This window comes from Chiloscyllium punctatum, chromosome 46 (assembly GCF_047496795.1).
Source record: "Chiloscyllium punctatum isolate Juve2018m chromosome 46, sChiPun1.3, whole genome shotgun sequence".
NCBI lineage: Eukaryota > Metazoa > Chordata > Chondrichthyes > Orectolobiformes > Hemiscylliidae > Chiloscyllium > Chiloscyllium punctatum.
The window spans coordinates 63160603-63174627 of NC_092784.1; the positions used below are offsets into that span (position 1 = coordinate 63160603).

A 14025-nucleotide genomic window follows, 5' to 3' on the forward strand; every position below is an offset into this window, starting at 1 on the left:
CTCCCCCTCCCCACCCTTTTCCCGTCCCCGCCCTCTCCCCGTCCCCACCCTCTCCCCCTCCCCACCCTCTCCCTCTCCCCGCCCTCTCCCCGTCCCCACCCTCTCCCCCTCCCCACCCTCTCCCTCTCCCCACCCTCTCCCCCTCCCCACCCTCTCCCCGTCCCCACCCTCTCCCCCTCCCCACCCTCTCCCTCTCCCCACCCTCTCCCCGTCCCCACCCTCTCCCCGTCCCCACCCTCTCCCTCTCCCCACCCTCTCCCCGTCCCCACCCTCTCCCTCTCCCCACCCTCTCCCCCTCCCCACCCTCTCCCCGTCCCCACCCTCTCCCTCTCCCCACCCTCTCCCCGTCCCCACCCTCTCCCCGTCCCCACCCTCTCCCCGTCCCCACCCTCTCCCTCTCCCCACCCTCTCCCCGTCCCCACCCTCTCCCCCTCCCCACCCTCTCCCCGTCCCCACCCTCTCCCCCTCCCCACCCTCTCCCTCTCCCCACCCTCTCCCCGTCCCCACCCTCTCCCCGTCCCCACCCTCTCCCTCTCCCCACCCTCTCCCCCTCCCCACCCTCTCCCTCTCCCCACCCTCTCCCCGTCCCCACCCTCTCCCTCTCCCCACCCTCTCCCCCTCCCCACCCTCTCCCCCTCCCCACCCTCTCCCTCTCCCCACCCTCTCCCTCTCCCCACCCTCTCCCCGTCCCCACCCTCTCCCCGTCCCCACCCTCTCCCTCTCCCCACCCTCTCCCCGTCCCCACCCTCTCCCTCTCCCCACCCTCTCCCCGTCCCCACCCTCTCCCTCTCCCCACCCTCTCCCCCTCCCCGCCCTCTCCCCGTCCCCACCCTCTCCCCGTCCCCACCCTCTTCCCATCCCCACCCTCTCCCCGTCCCCACCCTCTCCCTCTCCCCACCCTCTCCCCGTCCCCACCCTCTTCCCATCCCCACCCTCTCCCTGTCCCCACCCTCTCCCTCTCCCCACCCTCTTCCCATCCCCACCCTCTCCCTGTCCCCACCCTCTCCCTCTCCCCACCCTTTCCCCGTCCCCGCCCTCTCCCCGTCCCCACCCTCTCCCCGTCCCCACCCTCTCCCCGTCCCCACCCTCTTCCCATCCCCACCCTCTCCCCGTCCCCACCCTCTCCCTCTCCCCACCCTCTCCCCGTCCCCGCCCTCTCCCCGTCCCCACCCTCTCCCCGTCCCCACCCTCTTCCCATCCCCACCCTCTCCCCGTCCCCACCCTCTCCCTCTCCCCACCCTCTCCCCGTCCCCACCCTCTTCCCATCCCCACCCTCTCCCTGTCCCCACCCTCTCCCTCTCCCCACCCTCTTCCCATCCCCACCCTCTCCCTGTCCCCACCCTCTCCCTCTCCCCACCCTTTCCCCGTCCCCGCCCTCTCCCCGTCCCCGCCCTCTCCCCGTCCCCACCCTCTCCCCGTCCCCACCCTCTCCCCGTCCCCACCCTCTCCCCGTCCCCACCCTCTTCCCATCCCCACCCTCTCCCCGTCCCCACCCTCTTCCCATCCCCACCCTCTCCCTGTCCCCACCCTCTCCCTCTCCCCACCCTCTTCCCATCCCCACCCTCTCCCTCTCCCCACCCTTTCCCCGTCCCCGCCCTCTCCCCGTCCCCGCCCTCTCCCCGTCCCCACCCTCTCCCCGTCCCCACCCTCTCCCTGTCCCCACCCTTTCCCCGTCCCCGCCCTCTCCCCGTCCCCGCCCTCTCCCCGTCCCCACCCTCTCCCCGTCCCCGCCCTCTCCCCGTCCCCACCCTCTCCCCGTCCCCACCCTCTCCCCGTCCCCACCCTCTCCCCGTCCCCACCCTCTTCCCATCCCCACCCTCTCCCCGTCCCCACCCTCTCCCCGTCCCCACCCTCTCCCCGTCCCCACCCTCTCCCTCTCCCCACCCTCTCCCCGTCCCCACCCTCTCCCTCTCCCCACCCTCTCCCCCTCCCCACCCTTTTCCCGTCCCCGCCCTCTCCCCGTCCCCACCCTCTCCCCCTCCCCACCCTCTCCCTCTCCCCGCCCTCTCCCCGTCCCCACCCTCTCCCCCTCCCCACCCTCTCCCTCTCCCCACCCTCTCCCCCTCCCCACCCTCTCCCCGTCCCCACCCTCTCCCCCTCCCCACCCTCTCCCTCTCCCCACCCTCTCCCCGTCCCCACCCTCTCCCCGTCCCCACCCTCTCCCTCTCCCCACCCTCTCCCCGTCCCCACCCTCTCCCTCTCCCCACCCTCTCCCCCTCCCCACCCTCTCCCTCTCCCCACCCTCTCCCCGTCCCCACCCTCTCCCCGTCCCCACCCTCTCCCCGTCCCCACCCTCTCCCTCTCCCCACCCTCTCCCCGTCCCCACCCTCTCCCCCTCCCCACCCTCTCCCCGTCCCCACCCTCTCCCCCTCCCCACCCTCTCCCTCTCCCCACCCTCTCCCCGTCCCCACCCTCTCCCCGTCCCCACCCTCTCCCTCTCCCCACCCTCTCCCCCTCCCCACCCTCTCCCTCTCCCCACCCTCTCCCCGTCCCCACCCTCTCCCTCTCCCCACCCTCTCCCCCTCCCCACCCTCTCCCCCTCCCCACCCTCTCCCTCTCCCCACCCTCTCCCTCTCCCCACCCTCTCCCCGTCCCCACCCTCTCCCTCTCCCCACCCTCTCCCCGTCCCCACCCTCTCCCTCTCCCCACCCTCTCCCCCTCCCCACCCTCTCCCTCTCCCCACCCTCTCCCCGTCCCCACCCTCTCCCTGTCCCCACCCTCTCCCTCTCCCCACCCTCTCCCCGTCCCCGCCCTCTCCCCGTCCCCACCCTCTCCCCGTCCCCACCCTCTTCCCATCCCCACCCTCTCCCCGTCCCCACCCTCTCCCTCTCCCCACCCTCTCCCCGTCCCCACCCTCTCCCCGTCCCCACCCTCTCCCTCTCCCCACCCTCTTCCCATCCCCACCCTCTCCCCGTCCCCACCCTCTCCCCGTCCCCACCCTCTTCCCATCCCCACCCTCTCCCCGTCCCCACCCTCTCCCTCTCCCCACCCTCTTCCCATCCCCACCCTCTCCCTGTCCCCACCCTCTCCCTCTCCCCACCCTCTTCCCATCCCCACCCTCTCCCTGTCCCCACCCTCTCCCTCTCCCCACCCTTTCCCCGTCCCCGCCCTCTCCCCGTCCCCACCCTCTCCCCGTCCCCACCCTCTCCCCGTCCCCACCCTCTCCCCGTCCCCACCCTCTTCCCATCCCCACCCTCTCCCCGTCCCCACCCTCTCCCTCTCCCCACCCTCTCCCCGTCCCCGCCCTCTCCCCGTCCCCACCCTCTCCCCGTCCCCACCCTCTTCCCATCCCCACCCTCTCCCTGTCCCCACCCTCTCCCTCTCCCCACCCTCTTCCCATCCCCACCCTCTCCCTCTCCCCACCCTTTCCCCGTCCCCGCCCTCTCCCCGTCCCCGCCCTCTCCCCGTCCCCACCCTCTCCCCGTCCCCACCCTCTCCCTGTCCCCACCCTCTCCCCGTCCCCACCCTCTCCCCGTCCCCACCCTCTCCCCGTCCCCACCCTCTCCCCGTCCCCACCCTCTCCCCGTCCTCACCCTCATCCCGTCCCCACCCTCTCCCCGTCCCCACCCTCTCCCCGTCCCCACCCTCTCCCCATCCCCGCCCTCTCCCCGTCCCCACCCTCTCCCCGTCCCCGCCCTCTCCCCGTCCCCGCCCTCTCCCCGTCCCCGCCCTCTCCCCGTCCCCGCCCTCTCCCCGTCCCCACCCTCTCCCCGTCCTCACCCTCTCCCCGTCCCCACCCTTTCCCCGTCCCCGCCCTCTCCCCATCCCCACCCTCTCCCCGTCCTCACCCTCTCCCCGTCCCCACCCTTTCCCCGTCCCCGCCCTCTCCCCATCCCCGCCCTCTCCCCGTCCCCACCCTCTCCCCGTCCCCACCCTCTCCCCGTCCCCGCCGTCTCCCCGTCCCCGCCCTCTCCCCGTCCTCACCCTCATCCCGTCTGTCTGCGCTATGTCCCTGACCATGCCATGTCTCTGCTCACACTGTGTGCCTCCACTCACGGTCTCTGCTTACACTGTGTCTGCCCACCCTGTCTGCACTAACCCAGAGTCCCTCCTCCCACTATGATTGTGTCCACACTGTGTCCCTGTTCATGTCATTGTCCTACTCTGGAGGTGAAAACCACCAGAAGTAACCTTTATCCATTGTGTCAAAATCCTGAAGAGGATTTTCTTAGAATCTACCCCATTGTTTGACAAAGGGACTTCAGTCAACTGCAACCAATGAGGTAAGTAATTAATCTCAGACATAATCTAAGTCATTGGAAGGACTTCTGTTTTAACAAGGCGTTGCCTGAGAAAAGCATGTTTCCAGATAATTGCTGTATTTGTTTGCTTGAACTCACCTCAGGGAAAACATCTGACTGTGCATACTGAGTTTTCTGGCAGTTTTATTTGAACAGGCTTTATTTGCAGGCTTAGAGATAGCTTTGTCTTTCAGTTGGGGAATAGCATTGAAAAAAATAGCTGCTTGGCTCGATCTGTCTGTTTCTCTCGAAGAGCGATTTGAAGACTCCTCAATGCTGTGTTTCCTGAGGAAGCTGTGTCTGCCAAGATCCCAGATACAATTACCTATGTTTGATGACACCTGTCTATATCTGCCAAAGGACCATACTAAGTCACCTGAGTATCTCAAAGCTGATTCTTTATGCCTTCAAGAACTAAAATTATTGGGTAAAGTTTTTTATTCTCCAAAGCAAATGTTTGAGGAGAGAACTCTTTTATTTGCCGCTTTGTCTTGTGTGTGTTTGTTTGTGTGTATTGCTGAGTTTTTTAAAGGGATATCTTTTAATATTACAAACATAATATGTTTATCAGTTTTGCATAATCATTGAATAAGTTTTGCTTATCATAAATCAATACTTTTGTGTTTATTAAAGAAACCTGATTAATGGATCTTTTTATTCTATGTTTTATATAGAGAAAACATATAGTTGACCATGATGAGAACCAGGCAAAACAATTAATTTATGTTGTAATCTGTGGAGTAGAGGGACTAGATAAAGGCAATGACCTCTCCCCATCTTGGTCAAAACAGTTTAACTACCACTTCGCCAAAGTACATTAAGTTTATACTTGGCAGAGAGTGCATGCTTTTGTTTCTACTCAGATTGTGTGGGTTTCTGTAGATATATTGAAAAGGGTAGGTATATATATATATATTTGAAAATCCAAACTGTGAATAATGTTTACATCTTTGTAAGAATAAGTTTGTTTGGTTAAATTTAAAATTCGTTGCTACTAGTGGAGGGGTGGGACTAGGAAAGGCAGTGATCCTACAACCCCTTGGTGAATTAATAAACTTGCTTAAAGTAGCTGTTGGGAAATAGTGACCACAACACAGTGGAACTTTATCTGAAGTTTGACTGTAACATCACTCATTCTGAAACTGGGGTCTTCAGTCTGAGCAGAGGAAACCGTGAAGGTATGTGGAACAAGTTGGCTACAGTGTTTTGGGATTTCAAAAGTCAAAGAGATCAGCGATAATCTTATTTATCAGGCTTGAGGGGCTGGATGGTCTACTTCTGTTCTTATTTTGTATGTTGTTATTCAAAGAATTGACTGTTGACAAGTAAATGAACTTGGAGCTTGCACATTTCTTATGCTCCGACCAGGAGGTTGACTGAATTTGTGCACAGATCAAATTCAAAGCCTCCTTTTAATAAAGAAACATTGGCTTCAGGGAGACACACAAGTTTCAAATATGTTCATTAAGTGAATCAAAAACATCAGTTGCCAATACTGCACTGCAGCCCAATTGTGTTTTCCCACACCCTGCTCCCACTTGCTCACCTTGTTAGAGGCCATCTCACTGACAGAGCGGTAGGTCTGGATTGTCTCTAGTTGGTCCAAACACCAATCCAGTTCCTCCAGGGTTTCCTTTGCCAGTTGCTGGTAAGTTTCATCTGGAAACACAAAGCCATGAGCATGGTTAAAGTGAGGAGCTCTCATTACGCTAACCTAGTGTGGAGGGTCTTTTTACCACCATTTCACACACTATCTCCACCCCTCCACCCCAATCTCTCTCTCTTTCAAACATACTGGACACATACCCATTATGTGAACGAGTATTTACTAATCTGACTCCAGAACAGCTTTGCCCTGATTTTAAGATCTGTCCTCCAGTTTCTGGGCTCTCCCACCAGACGAGAATAGCTCCTCCCTAAACATATTCGCAAATTCTTTCACCATCTTCAACACTTGATTCACCATTTTTTGAATCTTCAATATTCGAGCAAAGGGAAACGCAGACACTACAACCTGTTCTCATGATTTTACAGTTTCTGGTGAATCTGTGCTGTGGCCACTGAAAGGCAAATATATTCTTTTTGAGATGTGGGCCGTGGAAAAATCATTCAGAAAGTGATGAGACAGAGATTACCCAAAATTGAGGTAGACGTTGCATGGTTATAATATGCCCAAGTATGTTTTCAGTGGGTGTTGGCCACAATGGTGACAAACCAGTCATAATTCAGTACTCAGTGTGCTGAAGCTCCCTAACACAATGGGTGGGAGCAGTGTATCTTTACATGGTTTCCTGGTTTTCCCTTCTAAGAGGAGACTGTCACCTTCACATCAGAACACTTGTTCACATAACTAGTGACCAACCTATTTCTAAATTCTCCCACTTGGCAGAGAGTAAGGGGAGGATAAGGGCGGTTGATTAACAAGGTATGGAACAGGGAGAGGGGAAAGAAAGAGTCATGGCAAGGAAAAAGGGGAGGGAGAGTCAGGGTGGTCATTGGTGAGAGCAGCATGGGGTTAGCAACTGAGAGGGAGCGATGTGAAAACCAAGAGGGAAGGGTGGAGGGGAAGATTACAGAAGGCAGAGGTCAGGGTCAGGAGAGGAATGGAAAGTGAATGAGTAGACTGAACAGTATCAGTACAGCTCAGACTATATGGGGAAGTGGGTAAGGGAGGGGACAATCATCTCTTCTTGTTTTTGAATTTTCATACAATCAGAAAACTACTTCAGTATAAATTAAACCATAAAAAATGGGAAATTGAGCAGACGGTGACAGAGTGCCTTCTACTGCCATACCTTTGTTTCGTTTGATTCATGGGATGTGACCATGATTGGCTGGGCCAACAGTCATTGCCCATCTTTAATGTCCTTGAGAAGGTGAAGGTGAGCCACCTTCTTGAACTGCTGGGAATCCATGTGCTGTAAGTTGACCCACAATTCCCTTAGAGATGGAATTCCAGGATTTTGATCCAGTGACAGTGAAGCAATGGCCATATATTTCCATTTCAGGATGGTGAGTAGCTTGGAGGGGAACTTGTAGGTAGTGGTGTTCCCATAAACCTGCTGCCCTTGTCCTTCCAGATGCAAGTGGTTGTAGATTCCGAAGGTGCTTTTAAGCATCTTTGGTAAATTTCTGCACTGCACCATGTAGATAGTATACACTGCTGCTACTCAGTGCCTGTAGTGGAAGGAGTGGATGTTTGTGGATGTGGTGCCAATCAAGCGGGTTGCTTTGTCCTGGATGGTGTTAAGCCTCTTGAGAGTTGTTGGAGTTGCCTCCATTCAGGCAAGTGGGGAATATTGCATCACACTCCTGATTTGGACCTTGGAACAGATGCACAAACTCTGGGGAGTCAGGAGGTGAGTTATTCCTATCCTCTAACTTGTTCTCATAGGCACAGTTTTTATATGGCTCATCCAGTTCAGTTCTGGTCAACGGTAATCATACAGTCATAGAGTCATAGAGATGTACAGCATGGAAACAGACCCTTCGGTCCAACCCGTCCATGCCGACCAGATATCCCAACCCAATCTAGTCCCACCTGCCAGCACCCAGCCCATATCCCTCCAAACCCTTCCTATTCGTATACCCATCCAAATGCCTCTTAAATGTTGCAATTGTACCAGCCTCCACCACTTCCTCTGGCAGCTCATTCCATACATGGACCACCCTCTGTGTGAAAAAGTTGCCCCTTAGCTCTCTTTTATATCTTTCCCCTCTCACCCTAAACCTATGCCCTCTAGTTAATCCCTAGGTTGCTGATAGGGGATGATTCAGTGATGGTAATGCAATTGAATATCGAGGGTTGATGGTTAGATTCTGTTATGGTGGAGGCAGTCATTACCTGGGACTTGTGCAGGGACAATGTTACTTGCCACTTTGGAAATATTTAATTGTCAGAGCTGAGCAGAGCAGCCCCTTTCCTAAACTCCCAAAGGCCCAGCACACTGACTGCTCGAGCTTTATTCATAAATCAGAAATTCACTGAAAGTCACACTGTAAACCCAACAATTTACTGTGGCAGGAACAAACACAGTTTCCTCTTATAGAGTTACAGGAAATAAATGCAGCTTATTATAATCTCTTACAGTGCTTTACCTGTCTTAGGAGTGGTTGATGGGGACAGTGCAAAGGAAACTTTACTCTGTATCTAATCCTGAGCTGAACCTGTCAGGAAGTGTTTGCTGGCGACAGTGTACAGGTAGCTTCATTTTCAGTTTAAAAAAGTAAACGGAGCTTTACCCTATATGTAACATGGTATTGTGCCTGTCTTGGGAGTGTTTGATGCAGATGGTGTAGAGGCAGCTTTACTCTGTATCTAACCCTGGGCAGTCTCTGTCCTAGGGGTGTTTGATAGGGACAGTGAAGGGGATATTTCACTTTCATCTAACCCTATACTGTATCTGTCCTGTGAAATCATGGAAGGTTGTGTGAAATTCTGATCCTCTATAACAGAAAGGATGTAACTTTCGTAGATAGAGTTGGGATGGGATTTACAAGGACAGGACAGGACAAATGAAACTTTGAAGAAAGATTGGATAGGCTGGAGTTGTTCTCCTTAGAACAGAGGAGGGTGATGGGAGATCTGATTGAGATGTACAACAGTCTAAGAATTGGATAGAGTGGATGGGAAAGGCCATTTACCTTCATAGAAAGATCAGACTATGACACATAGATTTAAAATAATTAGTAGACTGACTGAAGGAGGAAAAAAACTATCTTCCCCCAAAAGGCGCAAGGGGTCTGAAAGGGTCATAGAGGCAGAAATTCTCACTTCATTTAAAAGGTGTCTGGAAATGCATCTCAACCTGCTCCTTTGATGCTGACTGACCTGCTGGGCTTTTCCAGCAACACACTCTCAACTCTGATCTCCAGCATCTGCAGACCTCACCGTCTCCTATTGTAACTGCAGACCTACGGATGAAATGCCACAAAGTGGGATTAGGCTGGGGACTTGTCTTCTCAGCCAGCACAGGTTGGTGGGCCAGGCAGACTTTCTGTACTGTAAACTTGCTGTGATTCAGGAACTGCATCACCTACATGTTGTGGATCTCCTCTGCAGAGGTTTTGAACCAGACACTATGGACTCCTAACCTGCTACAGCTGCAATGACTGTAAATGCCTGCTGCCATGTCACAGCAGCTACAGATTAACAAGGTGCTCTTTCATTTCTTTGTTGTGTGGAAGAGGTTTAATTACCTGACAGGGTGCACAGTGCAGGCTGTGGTCCTGCTGGTGACCTCCTGTGGAGAAAATCAGAAAAACAAGTAAGTGCTTGTAAAGGCATGGGGGTGAGAGCTGCTTGCAGGATTGTGCAGACAGCATGCACACAAGATGGACAGAGACCAGACGTGCTCTGAAAGAATGCAGATAGGAGACAGTGCATGGAAAGGATTATGACAGGCAATATTCACACATGAAGTGGAACTGCCGGTGTTGGACTGGGGTGGACAAGCTCAGAAAACACATGACACCAGGTTTATTTGAAATCACAAGCTTTTGGAACGCTGCTCTTTTGTCAGGTAAAGGAGCAGTGCTCTGAAAGCTGGTGATTTCAAATAAACCTGTGAGACTATACCCAGGTGTCATGTGGCTTCTGATAATATTCATCCAGATAAGCTACACACAGATGGCATCAAACAGGATAGACACAGACAGAATACGTACAGACAACACACAGACAGGATACAGTAGACAGGAAATACACACACACAGCACGCAGACAGCACTCAGAAAAGTACTCACAGACAGGAAACAAGTAAATGTACATTGAGGTACACACACACACACACACACACATACACAATAAATTACGATGTGTAGAATTTCCACTGTTTGATTTGATTTTAGGATTGCACTATTGTTGCACTTAATGAGATACCAAGTGATTGAGTGCTATCCATGGGGCCTTCAATTATCCTTCAAATGGACTTCTCTGTGCTGGCTCTGCAGTAACTCTTGGACAGAATCTGGTTACTGAGGTGTGTAGTTTGAGTGAGGAGGTTTTCCTTGTGTAGTCGTGGTGATGGTGATAGTCGTGTTGCTATGGTCTGGCGATGGAGGAGTCCAAGGACCTGCATGTCCTTGGTGGAGTGGGAGGGGTGTTGAAGTGTTGAGCCACGGGGTGGTTGGGTTGGTTGGTTCGGGTGTCCCAGAGGTGTTCTCTGAAACGTTCCGCAAGTAGGCGGCCTGTCTCCCCAATGTAGAGGAGGCCATATCAGGTGCAGCGGATTGCATTTCTTGCGGTTGCAGGGGAAGGTGCCGGGAGTGGAGGTTGTCTCAGTCGAATCCCTCGAACTCAGCACCACCTTCCTAACCTGCAATCTTCTTCCTGACCTCTCCATCCCCACCCCCACTCCGGCCTATCACCCTCACCTTGACCTCCCTCCACCTATCGCATTTCCAATGCCCCTCCCCCAATTCCCTCCTCCCTACCTTTTATCTTAGCCTGCTGGACACACTTTCCTCATTCCTGAAGAAGGGCTTATGCCCAAAACGTCGATTCTCCTGTTCCTTGGATGCTGCCTGACCTGCTGCACTTTTCCAGCAACACATTTTCAGCTCTTGCTAGATTGACATCCTTGCAAGATCATAGTAAGCTATTCCTAGCGTGGAAGGAGCATGGTTTAAGTTTTTTTTTCAATTTCCCTTCCAAAGAGATTGCGGATGTAGACTAGTTCACAGCTGGGGTCTGTGAACCATGAGTCATGGGCAAGCTGACCTGACTCTGTAGTAACTGCTGGAGACTAGGACATCCTGACCCTTGCAATTTGGGATGCATATCCCTATCCTGCACCACCAGAAATTGGAGGCACTGGGAATAGGGGCGGGAATTATGGAATTGGCTGCTATCTGCTGTTTTTTTACTCTGGGAAAATTCAGGACTTTGAGAGTCTGCACCATATTTCATGCTCACTGCAGGCTGATATTGGCCTTTCCATGATGCAGAAAGCTGTAATACCACAACCCCCTAGGGGAGTACAGTGCAAAGGTATAACTTCAGGGTTTCTCTTGCATTCAAGCAGATTACTCAAAACAACTACCCCATAACCTCACCCGAACAGAACTGTCTGAAAATTCACCCAAGGTCCCCCTCAGATGATCTACTGGGTTTCTCTGAGGGATTGATCAGATCTCTCCAGCAGGGGTAGACTGGGAATTCACGAGGAGGAGCTCAGCTCATCTTCCCAGTATCAGGCAATTCCATTGTTTCTCTGGGGTGATTATATCAGGACACTGAGATAATCCTGTGAAGATTTGAAACAAGCGTGTGTTTGCTGCAAGGGGACCAGGAGTCACTAAGTTCATTTTCCAGCTGCTAACTCGGGTTAATCAGTAACAGCTGACATTTTCCTGACCAGGCAGAGGCTAATCTGGTAAAAAGGAGCCCAAGGGAAAAATGGATAAGAGTCTGTAAAATTATGACTGTCCAGTAGAATGAATGCAGAGAAACTCTTTCCGCTTGTGAGAACAACAGTGCATTGATATTAATATTTTTTCATTCATTCACAGGATGAGGGTATCACTAACTAGGCTAACACTTGCTACCCATCCCTAATTACCCAGAGAGAAATTCAGAGTCAACCACATTACTGTGGGTCTGGACTCACATGTAACCCAGACCAGGTAAGGATGCCAGTTCCCTCTATGAAGGACATTAGTGAACCAGATGGGTTTTTTCGACAATCAACAGTGGATTAGTGACCATCAATAGATTCCTAATGTCAGATTTGTATGAAATTCAAATCTCACCATCTCCTGTTGTGGGGCTTTGAACCTGGTTGGCCTAGACTTGACTCGAGATGCAGAGCAGTGTGGTTGACTCTGGGCAATAATCATTCACAGGTGGAATTAAAAATTTAGGAGGAATTATTTTAAAGAAAGAGAAAAAAAACTTATATTTGGATAACTCTTATCACAACATGGGATGTTCCAAAACGCTTTGTAGCCAAAGAAACACTTTTGAACTGTAGCCAACACTAAAAGGTACAACATGAGGAGGATGAGAGTGTGGAACTTGGTGCCATAAGAAGTGGTTAACGATAACATTAACTGGGGGGAGGGGGGGTGTTTGATGAACACATGGGGGGAGATCCGAATAGGAAATTTGAGAGCACTGTGAAAGAGCTTAACAGAACTTGAGGAATTCGTTTGGAGTACAAGTATGGTCTAACCGGGCTGAATGGCCACTTGTACATTGTTGAATCAATGAAACCTGTAACTTTGAACTACGCTTGTGATTGGGTGCTGTGATATTCTCATGAACTCCCCTCAGTGAATCACAGAATCATTGATGGCTAGAGGACTGGTCCATACCCTGGGCTGTGGTTGCCTGAAGATATCTGGTACTCACTTATTTGGGGGTCCTTGGGTGTTGGCCAGAACAGTGAAGTTGTTCCTCACACTGCGCAAACTCGCCAGGATCTGAGAGGAAGACAGAAAGAGATAAAGTAATAGACATATGTCACAGACAGTTCTGGGTACATACAGAGTAAAGTTGCCTCTTCACTGTTCCCATCAAATACTCCCAGGACAGGTACAGAACCATGTTAGAAACAGAGTAAAGCTCCTTCTGCATTTTCCCAATAATGTGTTTTCACTCCATGTTCAGCACAGCACCCTTTTTTAAACCATTGGGGTATTTTCCAATTACAAATCAAATATACAAGAATGACAATTGGAAACTTCAGTTACCCTAATATAGATTGGTAAAAAAAAAAGCAAAAGGCAAAGAGGTTAGTAACTCCTGAAATTCATTTTGAGGACTTTAAAATTGATGCAGAATTTCTATTTTGTGGATGGTATGCAATTTGGAAGCATCCTGAGCTGTAAGAAGGTTAGTGCAGAACTTCACCAAGTCAGAAACATGCTGATGGGGTGAATGGACAATTAGCATATTAAATTTAATGTAGAGAAGTATGAAGTGATTTATCTCGTAGGAATAATGTAGAGATACAATATACAACAGGTAGTACGGTTCGGAAAGTGTACAAGAGTGGAGGGATATATTAAAATAGCAGGTGGATTCAGAGCATGGGCTAGTAAAAGCAATTAAGTTATATTAACCTTGTATAAAACATTAGAATATTGCATTAGGATATTCTGAAGAAATGTCATACTGACTCTCTCCACACATGCAGTCAGATTTGATGAGTTACTCCAGCAATTTCTGTTTTTATTTCTGATCTCCAGCCTCTGCAATATTTTGCTTTCATCACAGATTTAAGGTGATTGGCAAAAGGACAGGAGTAATATGAATGGAAACCTTTTCACAGAGTGAGTGGTTACAGTTTGGGATACCTGACAGACTGTGATGGAGGCAGGTTCACTTGAATGGTTAGACCCAGAAGCTATAGGAGCAGAATTAAACCACTCAGCCTACCATTCAATCCTGGCTGATATGTTTCTCAACTTCATTCTGCTGCCTTCACTCGCTCCCCCCAAAACCTTCGATCCCCTTTCCAATCAAAAACCTATCTATCTCTGTGTTAAATACACTCATGTCTTGATCTCCACAGCACTCTGCAGCAATGAGTTCTACACAGTCACCATCCTTTGGTTGAACAAATTCATCCTCACCTCAGTTCTAAAAGGTCATTCCCACACTCTGAGGCTGTGCCCTTGGGTGCTAGTCTCTGCTAGTAGTGGAAACATCTTAACCATATCTACTCTATCCAGGCATCTCGGTATTCTGTAAGTTTGAATGAGATACCTCCTCAGCTTTCTAAATTCCACTGAGGCAGACTCAGAGTCCTCAACAGCTCTTTAACCCCTTCATTCTTGG

The 14025-nt window shown here is 51.9% G+C and overlaps 1 protein-coding gene across 3 annotated transcripts in view; it reads right to left on the minus strand.

The window, feature by feature from the left end:
- The window catches only part of LOC140468227 (3',5'-cyclic-AMP phosphodiesterase 4B-like), a 666103-nt gene that overhangs the window by 238200 nt on the left and 413878 nt on the right, over nt 1–14025 (minus strand). For all 3 annotated transcript variants that reach the window (XM_072564484.1, XM_072564485.1, XM_072564486.1), the window contains 3 exons: nt 12595–12665; nt 9441–9484; nt 5788–5900 (listed from right to left, as the gene is read on the minus strand). In XM_072564484.1, the coding sequence (XP_072420585.1) occupies nt 5788–5900; nt 9441–9484; nt 12595–12665 (228 nt within the window). The remainder of the gene's footprint in view (nt 1–5787; nt 5901–9440; nt 9485–12594; nt 12666–14025) is intronic.